Here is a 12,339-nt window from a genome sequence, read left to right as displayed (position 1 = left end):
GTTCTGTGCCACCTGAGTCGAATAATCATTAAACAGCAGTAACTTATGCACTTGGTACTCCACAACACCCTGTTGTCTAGAGACCCATACGATGCTTTCTTTATCAGCCCAATTCAGATATTAGTGATTGACAGTCTAGGGCATAAAGATCTGTCTCTAGCCTGAACAAATGATGGGCCCTTTCATATACTATGGCAGAGCGGGTACTTTTTACAGCCAGATGATCTGGGAGTCAGGTTTCAAACAGAGACATAATTCAGATTCTTCACCTCTTTGGGAAGGCCCACCAGCCACACATTGCTTCTCTGGGCTCTGTTTTTGTGATCTTCCACATGCTCCTGGAGTCATACAATATCAGCATGCAATTGTGCCACTTGCTCCTCTTGGGCTGATATCTTGGCCTCCACTTCCTCTAGGCACTTGGTATAGAAATCAAACCTTTCCCTGATTTCCTCCAGTGCAGAGTGGAGCTTATTGAGTTTATCCTCCAATGTAGCTGCTACCAAGGCAAGATTTCTTGGGTGAGGGCCCCCGGGAGAGGAACTGTAGGCATGGTAAGCGGGGACGCCATCTTGGGCGAGTTGGGCTTGCCCTTCTTTTGTTGGCGTTTCGGGTTTTTGGAGGCATCCTCCAGGGGCTTACCACCACCACCATGAATCACTATGCTGCCAACTTACCAAGTTTTCTGACCAAAACTAGTGTTTGAAAGACTGATATAAGAATGCAGAGATTTAGAGTAATTTTATAACAGTACACTTATGTGAAAGTCCAAAAAGGTGCCTATGTGGATCTTGATACACAGGCTCATCCTGAATACCAACTTAAATGGAATAGTTTCTGCCATTTCCCTCAAAAAACTGGATAAACGAGAGCTCCTACAGAGAAGACCTCCATCTTTCCTGGGGTAAAGAAGGGTCAGAAGGTAGACCAAGAGAACCCTCTTCCAAGGGATCCTCTGGTTCAATATCAGACCACAAAGAGCGGTCTGTATCAGACTCAGCGAGGTACTCCTCCTGGATCATCTGACTCTGTGCTTATCTCAGTCCACCGGACGCATGACCAGGCTCTGGACTGAAATGGCACCACAGCACACACCAGAGCTATCGATGCCTCAGTGTTGCGCCAAGATGCACCCCACCTCCTCTTTTAACATGACCCAGAGACACTTGTTGAAGGCATGCATCAGAAAGGTGGGGCTGGTGCTGGTGTGGAGATAGGCTGAGAAGATGAGGAGCCAAATTGGAGGTGGTGTCCCAGCTTTGGGGAGACTAGCGCATCAGCACTGCTTCCAGAGGGGGAATGGTCCTCACTGCACCAATGTTTATCAGGTACTGGTGATGCCAGTGTCCTAGTGCTCTTGCATCATACTTCTAGGAGGAGCAATGCCCATGCTTCTTTGCCTTTGCTTGATATAGGACATCGGGATCCCCTGGTGTTGATGGGAATGACGTGAAATCCTCGCCTGTCCTCTGTGTCGGATCCAATGATGCTCGGCTCAAGCGGGCAATACTGACACCTAATGTCGAGTCAGGTTGAGACCTCCCCAATATCGGTTAGTCTCCAGTGGTCAATGCAGCTCCCGATGCCATTGAGGTTGATGCCTCTGATGCCTCTCATGCTGGGCCTCTACTCTTCGGTGTTCTTTTCTGCATTTGAGAACAGAGTTTACAATGAGAGTGCTGATGAACAGGACTGAGGCACATTAAGCACCAACTGTGGATCTCAGTCACAGATATGGTCCTACTGCACCTTGTACACTTTTTAAACCCGCTGGCAGCTTTTTGGGCCATATTCAGAAAAATAGCCAAAGCAAAATCAAATGGCTCAATTTTTTTTTAAATGATTTACTTTTTTTTCACAACTGTTGCTCAGGTCAATATAGGTCACGAGCTATGTAAAAAAAAAAAAAAGAAAACATTAAAAGTTCTGCAAAATCTAGAAAAAAAAATAAGGGAACACACTAAACTGCTTGTCCTCAGAGAAATACATTTACACCTGTCCTGAAAAGGATATAAATTTATGTATGTGCTATACATGTGTATTTTATAAAATACACATGTACATCACAACTCCATCCCTGTTCTGCCCAAACTAAGCCCTTTAAGTGCATACACTCAGATTGCTTACAAATAAATGTGCCATACCCCATACCCTTGCATCTACTTTTTATATCAGTACACAGCTGTCAAATTTTATAAGGGCACTTTTCCATGTAAAAAATAAGCTCTACGTGTGGAAAATGCTTTATAAAATAATCTCCAATATGGCCTCATGCTCAGATTATAGGAGCTTCTGGCAGTTGGGGAAACCCAGGTTTGATAATGCTTTTCATCTGATGAATAAAGGGGAGAAAGAAGGTGGAGTGGGTGGTTATAGTACTGTCTTCAGTGAATGATGAATTACTGATTTGTGTTTTAATTATTTGTATTTTAAACATGCTGTACATCATACAGGGCAGCTTGTCTGATTCTGTGATTTGTAAGTGTAAGATATAAATTTTGAAGGAGTTCATAATGAACAAGGCTTACTTTCAGTTCTGATTTGGTTGCCAGCCATGTGTGCAAGACATACAGGGAAAGAAGATGTGTAGAGAGCTTGTCAAAACTTTCTTGCTGCATTATTTCAGTGACTACATAAAAAGCATCTAGTGGGAAACAAAAACAGTATTTAATAAATGAAATGCATGATTGATCAGCAATCAACATATCATATATTTACAACCCAGCTTCTTTGTTTTCTGCATTAATAAGTAAGAGTTAAATCTTATAGCTGCTTAGCTTGACTTTGTGTAGTGCTAAGCAAAACTGTAAAGTGCTTTTTTTTCTTTTTGAGTCTTAACCTGAGGTCATGTAGGGTAACATTAGTTGATGGCACAATAAGACCAATCAGATCTCTCAGTGTTATCGGTTAGTCTATCCATAGTGCAAGGAGATACAGACGCTGTAACTGCTTGTAAGATCTCTCTCCATACTGTATCTAGGACAACTTTTTTGTTATATTTCTTATTGTACTCTACCATCTTAGGCGGAATAAACAAACAATATTCCCCAATTAGTTCTCACCCTCCTCCCCTCTTCCCATGTCTAAACCACAAGCATTCAACAATCCATGGGTAGATGTTTCAATACAGACTGCTGTTAAGATGGGTTATATTACTGTTAACCCCAGTTATTAGTAACTAGGTTGCCTTGCATAAAATGGGACCTCTGCTACAACAGCACAAGTCAGTGGTAAAATAACTTGTCTTAAAGGCAGCCCACATTGGTAACTTCCCCCTAGATATCAATACCAACATATTTACTGACTCAACATCTGGTCTCCTTGATCCCTTTGTAGCCTGCCTACATGTTTCTGCTAGATCGGCTAGTATTTCACATTACCCACACTGCCATTCATTCTGGCAGCCCTAACACTGGTTGTTCAATCATTCAAGAGCAGCATTTTAAACACATGCATATGTATTGCTAGGTCATCTGTCTGTTATCTCTTCACTTTTTGCGACTAAGGATCCTTTGTACTTATGCTATGTCTTTTAAAACTATTACTGTTTTAATCTTCACCACACAAATACCACCCTTTTTGAGAAAAAATATTTCCTGACATGCTCCTGAATTTAACCCCTCAGATCCTCATGCCCAAGGCACAATCCTGCCGCCGAAGTTGTTTGGCAGGTCCAGGCTGTCAAAAAAAAAAAAAAAAGGCCAGATCTGTCAAACAGCAGAAGAGATTTGACAGGTCTGGGATTTTCTCCTGGACCTGCCAAACCTAAGCATACCCCCCCCCCCCCCACACACACTAAAAAGACAGTCCAGAGGGACTGCTAGCCCTCCACACCGGCACCGGCACCCCCTCGGTGGCCTATTTCAAAGTTGGAGGAGGGAGGGATTAGCAGTCCCTCCCTCCTCTGTGGGCACCTCCTCAAAATGGCGGCAACCTGCCCTGCCTGGTGCATCCTGGGAGGCGCTGGGTAGGGCTGAACTCTTATATGGAAGTTAAGCCCTGCCCAGCGAATCCCAAGATGCACCGGGCAGGGCACTGCCATTTTGAGGAGGCGCCCGCAGAAAAGGGATCCTCCAACTGTAAGGTAGGCCGCTGGGGGTGGGGGGTGCTGTTGCAGATGTGGAGGGCTGGCAGTCCCACTGGACTGTTTGGGGGTGGGGTATGTTTGGAGGGGCAGGCTTAGTTTGACAGGTCAGGGAGACAATCCCAGACCTGTCAAACCTATTCTGTTTGTTTCCCCCCATTCCTCCCTTGCTGGAAAACTCTAATGTCAGCTCCAAGCTGGCGTAAGGTTTGCAACAGAAGCAGCAGCACTCGTTTGGTGCGCTGCCCACTAATCATAAGGGAGGAATGTGGGTGCTCCTCATTTGCATGCAATTACCAGTCAGAACTGGCGAGCGTGCTGTTTCACGTGCTCGCTGGCTTGATTCTGAGGTGCAGGCAAACACGGGTGCAAGTCCAGAACTATGGCCTCTAGCATCCGCGTTTGCTTCTGATCATCGGCCCATCCAGGAGGCAAAGGAATTATGTGGCTAATTAATCCTGCTGTCTACAGAGAAAACCTATTAGAGGTAAGTCACTTTGCTTTTTCCATTGACAAGAAGGATTGAATCAGGCACACAAAGGGGTGATTCCCAATCTCAGAGTTGCTTCCTATTCAAAGAGAATTGTTTCACTATTAAGGAGCAATGCACTCACTAGTCTATGCAAGAGTATGTTTGTACTGAGGCTACTTTGCAGATAATCTGCACAGATAGCGACTTTACGATGTAGCATTGTGGATCAGCAACAGTTTGTGTCACTGAGGTGGAGATCAGAACCAGATTTAATTCAAAACTGGCTTAATTGTTTGTACAGCAGTACTAAAAAAACTTTAATAAAGATAAAGAAAGCATTCCTGAAATAAGATATGCTGGCAGACGTCTGTCTTCCAATTAGCTGACAGTTGATTTTTTTGCTACAGAAAGTGATTTAAGTAGGATGCCGGTATGGAGTACAAGATGGCATTTTTAGCAAGAACGTTGCTGCAAATAAAAGCATCTCCCCAAAGCAGCAGATGTGAAGTTAGGGTTTCTGTTGGAACTACAATTCACTGCTAATTTTAGGATAGGTTAATCTGAGTCTATAATTCACTGTTATATTTAAGAATAAAGGAGATTCATGGACTATTAACATCATGTTTTGGTCTATATATCTTATGTGAAGCTGTGACCTGCTTAGATATTTTTGATAAGCAGGATATAAATCTTTTAAATAAATAAATTAATAATCAAGTAATCACTATATTTTATTGAATGAACTGTTAAAGATGGAGTTTTTTTAGGAAGACCTGTGATTATATCATGTAACTTCTATACCGGTCACTTTTGCGATCTATGCAGGTTCGGAGGTCTCCCTATTTTCAGATCTTTTAGATTTGTGCCACTTGGGTAGGTTATATTAGATTTTACTTCTAATATGATATATACCTTGGCTTTTGTAAGTTGTATAAATAGGCTGCATGCAGTTAATGTTTCTAAAATGCAAAATGGATGACAAATCAAGCAGGATAAATTGTATATAATTAGGTATAAAAGCATGTCTGAATGAATAAAACTAATTAACATTTACTCTAGAGAATTGCAATAATAATTTTCTTTTTCACTTGAACATCTCCATTAAGCATAATTACAGAAAAGGTTTCTTGAAGGGTTAATACAACAAAATCATTAAAAATATTAAGAGGATCAACAGTGTTAATTTGAGTTTTATTTTCTTACCTTCATAATTATCCTTTACAATAAGGGAATCCAACAACAGATTGAATGTAAAGTGATTTAGGAAAATACCATACTGCACCTGGAAAATAAGACAAAAACTAAGCATAGATCTTCTAGCTGAATAATTCTGTGAATCCTGATGACTTTCCACCAACATTCATTCCAGATTATTTTTGTGACAGAAGGTTCCCTTTTCTAATGCAGTGCTGGAACCTCAAGCACCACCACACGCTAAAATGGAACTACCGGCGACCCAACGTGGACGCCAGTAGTAGTTCCGACTGGAGCGTGCACCATTTCCGACACTCTGGGAATTTGTTTCCCTAGCGCAGCGCTAACTTGGCTGTAATCAGGCATTGCCACGTGCTGCCCGGTTACTGCAGGTTACCACGGGAGCCCTTACCGACACCTCAATAGTGTTATCTTACCGTGTGGCCATTTTTTTTGGAAGGGGGGCATTTTACTGGCTGCGGTAAAAAAGGGCCCTGGCACGTGGGAGAAATGGCCCCCGCCACAATTGCAGGGCCCTTTTTCCCCTCAACTTAGTAAAAGGACCCCACAGGTCGTTAAGTTATCCTGTCCTATCTGTGTACCCACATTCCTCCCTCTACAAATGACCAGCTTCGGTAATGGAGTTAAATTTGTCCATTGACTATATCCTTGCACAAAACTCATTTTGTAGATAAAATCCTTTATTATACAAATACCTGCCTGTGTGTATCTTATTTTACCTACATCTATTGCTTCACACTGGAAAGTGGATTTGTGACATCCCTGCTTCACAAACCCAAATAGACAATAAACCTGAAAGAAAAAAACATTAAGACATTCAGGTACCCCGAGAGAATTCATCCAGGTTACATTATTACACCCTGAAGAATTTCTCTCTGGAAGATTATTGTACTGCTAAAATGTATCATAAGATTGTAGTGATGAATGCTATTAATATGAAAGTGGCTAAGCAGGAAAAATATTTCATATTGGGAAATCAACTGGATACAAATTCATAGGAGATCACAACATGAATATCGAGTATTAAAGGACATACATAATCCAAGATGAAAGTCAGTACTGCCCTGTGAAATACGGGCAAGCATTGATTAGAATTTATAGCATGTACGAAGATTACCATACTTTCAAGACTACATTTACAATTTGAAGACAGTACATATAATGAAATACAAAAAAATTCCACTGCAAAAAAAGATTTTTAAGTACACTGATGGCTTCTAAAATTTTTAAATCAGGAATAGATAGCTATTTGAAGAAGTTTTGTTTATATATCATGACATTTTGCCCAGGTCTGCTTTTAATCAATTGAATAGGTTGTAATGAGTGCAGATAACACTGCAGGTCATTTGCTATCAAAAGACAAAATGGCCATGCTCATCTCTCGCTTTGTGCTCTGCACTGGATCCCGGTACAGAAGAAGACTGAATTTAAGATTCTGATGTTAGTTGATAAAATTTTGCAAAAGTGTCCTCTGTCGTATCTGAGATATTTGCTTAAGCAATATACTCCAGTTGGGTCCTTATTTTCTACTTATCTTTTTTTTAGGTACTCCATTTTTGGGGGGATTAGACATGGAGAAATTAGATCTTACCTGCTACAGCGCAGCTTAGTAAACAGAGCCCTAAGTGTCAGGTACCCCGATAACACCCCAAAAGTGTGTTGTCTGTATTGTGCCTACAGGGTGAATAAACATGAGCTGGTTGATATTGTGTATCCGGATTTTCAAAAAGCATTTGACAAAGTACCTCATGAACAACTCTTGAGGACATTAGAAAGTTATGGGGTAGGAGGCAGTGTCCTATTATGGATTAAGAAAGGGTAGATAGTGGGGTTCTTCAGGGGTCTGTGCTGGGGCTGCTGCTTTTTACATATTTATAAATGACACAGATGGGAATAACTAGTGAGGTAATTAAATGTCCCGATGAAACAAAGTTATTCAAAGTTGTTAATTCACAAGAAGATAGTGGAAAAATTGCAAAAGGACCTTATGAGACTGGGCAACCAAATGGCCGATAATATTTAATGTGAGCAAGTGCAAAGTGATGCATATAGCAAAGAGGAACCCAAACAACAGCTATATGATGCTGTACTCTTTTCAAAGACATAAGGACTAGGGGGCATAAAAATTGGAGAAAATATTCTTCACTCAACATGTAACTAAACTCTGGAATTCACTGCCACAGAATGTGGTAAAAGCAGTTAGCTTAGCAGGGTTTAAAAATGTTTGGATAATTTCCTAAAAGGAAAGTGCATCAGCCGTTATTAAGATGGACTTGGAAAAATCACTGCTTATTTCTAGGATAAGCAGCATAAAATATATTTTACTCTTTTGGGATCTTGCCAGGGACTAGTAACCTGGATTAGCCACTGTTGGAAACAGGACATTTGGCTTGATGGACCTTCGGTCTGTCCCAGTATGGCAATGCTTATGTTCTTAAACTGTGACCAGAAGTGAAAGCCTGTTAGGTATGGTTTACTGCCTACATAACTTGGGAAGGAGCACGGCATCGGGGTTTGTATAGCCACATCTTCTATGGGTCCAGCATCTCTCTCCCTCTCTTCCCTCCATCCTACACAGTACAAGATCTCTCTCTTATTTTCTTCTCCCCACCCAATAGTCTGGCAGCCCCTCCTCTCCCCAGTCCCCACTCCCCATAGTCTGGCATCCCTCTCCCCAGCCCTTCCCCTATAGTCTGGCATCTCCTCTCTCCCTCCAGCCCCCTCCCCTCCACAAGTCTATCATCTCTCCTGTCCTTCTCCCCCTGCAGGTCCAGCACCCCTCCCTCTGCCTCAGATGCAGCATTTCTCCCTCATCCTCACTTACTTACTCCCCCTGCCGTAGGTGTAGCACCTCTCCTTGTTTTCTCCTCAGCCCCCCCATGAGTCTAGCACATCTCCTTTTCTCTCAAACCCCCTGTGAATTCGGCACCTCCTTCTTCCTCTCTCATCCCTCCTTCATGTCCAGCACTCTCCCTCTTATTCCTTCATCCTCCCCTCCCCCCAAGTGTAGCACCTTATTGCAGATTACAATAACCAGTAATTAAACAGAACAAAACAAAACAAAAGAAACAGCATTAAAGAAACCTCTTCTTCTTTGAGCCACCCCCTCCCTGAGTCCAGAATCTTCCTTCATCCCCCAGTCCTCTTCCTCTTCTACCATCAGCCTCCTTTCCCCCCCCCCCCCCCCATGAGTCCAGAACGTCTCCATCTTCTTCCTTCAGCTCCCTCTCCCCATGGGTCTGGCCTCCCTCCCCTCCGTTCCATCAAACCTCATTTGTGCCAGGAGAAGCAGTCCTTATATGCTACCTGGGCCAACCTGAAGCCTCTTCTTTGCCATGGCCTACCCCTCTGATGCAACTTCCTTTTTATGAGAGGGCAGGACACAGCAGAGGAAAATCTTCTGATCAGCCCAGGCAGCATGTTCTTTAGCACATTTAGGGGCCTGTTTAAAGTGTCATAAATCTTTGCATTACAGTGTGTATTAGGGGCAAATATTTACATGTGGTAAGTGCAAAGCCTGTGCAGAAAGAGGATGATAAGTAATAATATCGGAAAAGCTAAGAGAAGCTAGTAAAGTAGCCAGGAAAGCAAATATGAACATGGATATAAAAACAGTCAGTACAGTAAAATGGAGGTGAAACGACATTTTTTAGATACATTACTGATAGGAGGAAATGCAAAGTGGCATTGTGAAACTCAAGAATGAAGGGAAGGAATATGCAGAAGCAGATAAGGCTAAAGTGTAATACTTAACAAATATTCCTGTTCTGTATTTACAAATGAAAGGCTGAGCATAGGATCATAAAAGACAAACACAAATAGGAATGGAAGTGAGGTAGACCTTGTACGGTTTTCAGAGCAGTGTTCAGGAGCAGCTAGCTAAACTAAAGGCTGACAAAATGATGGGGCCAGATAGGATACATCTAATCCGAGAGTACTAAGGAACCTGCTGTCTGAACTTTCCTATGTTTCTTTAGAGTCAGGAATGGTTCTTGAAGACTGGTGTAGGGCAGATGTGATCCCCTCCACAAAAGCATAAGTAAGGAGGAGGTTGGGAACTACAGGTTGGTTAGTCTGGCTTCTGTGATGAGTAAATTAATGGAAATGCTTCCAAAACAGAGGATAGCATGGTTTCTGGAATCCAATGGATTGTAAGACCTGAGGCAGCATGGTTTTACAAGAGGTAGGTCTTGTCAGACAAATCTGATTAATTTCTTTGATTGCGTGACTAAAGAGTTGGATTGGAGAGTGCTAGATGTGGTGTACTTGGATAGTAACAAAGCCTTTGACATAGTTCCACATAGCAGACATAAATAAACAGGGTGTCCTTCTTATGGGCCCTAAAGTATGTGACTGGGTTAGAAACTAGTTGAGTAGAAAGCGACAAAGGGTAGTGGTAAATGGAATTCATTCTAAGGAAAGGGACATTACCAGTGGTGTGTTGCAAGGTGCGATTCTATGTAACACTTTTGTAAACAAAATTGTGGAAAGGCAGTTTGGTTAGGTTTTCCTCTTTGTGGGTGATACCAAAATCTTCAATTGAGTCGATACCCCTGATGGTGTGGATAACATGAAGAGGGATCTAGAAAAGCTTAAACATGGCTTGGAGTTTGGCAGCTAACATTTAATGCTAAAAATGCAGGGTTATGCATTTGGCCTGCAAAAACCCAAGAGTATAGAGAGTGAAGTACTTCTATGCACAAAAGTACAGCGGGTGTTGGGGTGATCATATCTGATGATATTTCAATGGGAAAAGCCAGAAGGATGCTTGGATGCATGGGCAGCAGGAAAAAGGAGGTGATCGTGTCTCTATATTTATTTATTGCACTTGTATCCCACATTTTCCCACCTATTTGCAGGCTCAATGTGGCTTACAAAACCTGTCATGGCATCGCCATTTCAGGGTACAGAAATACATTTGGTAATACAAAAATAACCGTAATAGTAAGTCTCTGGTGAGTCCTAATTTAGAGTACTGTGTACAATTCTGGAGGCCATCCGTTCAAAAAGATATAAACAAGACATAGTTGTCCAGAGGGCAGCTACTGTGATGGGCAGTGGTCTTTGTCATAAAGCATATAGGGACAGACTTAAAGATCTCAATACGAATACTTTGGAAGTAAGATGGAAGAGGGAAGATATCACAGAGAAATTTAAATATCTCAGTGGCATAAATGCACAGGAGGTGAGTGTCTTCCAATTAAAAAGATGCTCTGGAATAAAGGGGAATAGGAAGAAATTGAAAGGGGCCAGACTCAGGAAAGTCTAAGAAAATACTTCTCCACGGAAAGGGTGGTGGATGCCTGAAATAGCCTCCCAGTGGAGGAGACAAAGACTATATCTGAATTCAAGAACAGCGGCTCTCTAAGGAAAGGGAATGAGTAGTAGATGGTATGGATGGATAGACTGGATAAGCCATAAGGGCAAAGGTCACCCAAATTTCGGTACTGAACATGAATTTTATAATGGTGCACAGATTCTGATATAGAACAAAGAGTAAGTCGGTATTTACGTGCCAACATTTGGCCACTATCACTTATGCCACATAAAAGGTAGGCAAAACCTTTACAGAGAAGAGTCAAGATGGCGTCGGTGCTAGTCACCTGATGGGCTGGAGTGTAAATTTTAAGGGGATTCGACGTTAAGCTTCAGGACTTTTAGTAGAACAGTGCTGGGCAGACTTCTACGGTCTGTGTGCTGAGAATGGCAAGGACAAATCAAACTTGGGTATACATATAAAGTATCGCATACCATGTAAAATGAGTTTATCTTGTTGGGCAGACTGGATGGACTGTACGTCTTTATCTGCCGTCATTTGCTATGTTACTATGATCCGAACATACAGTGCTGTGGAGCGCCCCCTGCAATGGGGAAAAGCATTTTATGAAGTCCACTGCAGGCCCCCTAGGGTGCCCGATTGCTGTCCTGGCATGTCAGGGGGACCAGTGTACTAAAAATGCTGGCTCCTCCCATGTCCAAATGGCTTGAACTTGGACATTTTTTGGTTTTGAAAATGGCCGAAAATCAGACATCCAAATCCAAGGACGTCCATGGTATTTTCGAACACAAAGATGGATGTCCATCTTTTTTCAAAAATGACCTTCTCCCCATCTCTGAATTTGGACGTTTTACAAAGATGTCCAAATTCCAACTTAAGACGTTTCTTTCAAACATGCCCCTCATGGTTAGTAAATGCCCTGAAATTACCACACAGGGCAGACATTTATTATACAGTAAATTCATCAGCAGACAGTGCAGTAAGTGTATCTGAGTTATCTGTTGATGCAGTTACTACCAATCTACCTCCAATTGGCCTCCCAATCTCCCTTCCCTGATGAATTGACTGATCCCCCGCTCCCCAATCCCTGGAACTTACTGGGGTTGTCCCTGATGGGTTGATCCCCACTCCTGCCCTTTTGTCAGTCTGAATTCAAATTGGCAGCTCTGTCAACTAGCGATAGTCTTCAGTACTTCTTGCTTTTGCCAATTTCAGGAGTAATATTGTGTTTGACTTAGCTCTGAGCTATCCCTGTTTAGTTTTTAAGACCATTTTGTTGACTATGGGGGA

The 12,339-nt window shown here is 42.3% G+C and overlaps 1 protein-coding gene across 1 annotated transcript in view; it reads right to left on the bottom strand.

The window, feature by feature from the left end:
• The window catches only part of MRPS27 (mitochondrial ribosomal protein S27), a 122,393-nt gene that overhangs the window by 30,701 nt on the left and 79,353 nt on the right, over positions 1-12,339 (bottom strand). The window contains exons 6-7 of the mRNA XM_030193301.1: positions 5,760-5,838; positions 2,529-2,644 (exon numbers count right to left, since the gene is read on the bottom strand). Coding sequence (XP_030049161.1) covers positions 2,529-2,644; positions 5,760-5,838 — 195 coding nt within the window. The remainder of the gene's footprint in view (positions 1-2,528; positions 2,645-5,759; positions 5,839-12,339) is intronic.

The sequence above is a fragment of the Microcaecilia unicolor genome, chromosome 2 (genome assembly GCF_901765095.1).
Source record: "Microcaecilia unicolor chromosome 2, aMicUni1.1, whole genome shotgun sequence".
Classification (NCBI taxonomy): domain Eukaryota; kingdom Metazoa; phylum Chordata; class Amphibia; order Gymnophiona; family Siphonopidae; genus Microcaecilia; species Microcaecilia unicolor.
The sequence above is the reverse complement of the archived record's forward strand: the minus strand, read 5'-3'. Positions and strand labels throughout refer to the sequence as shown.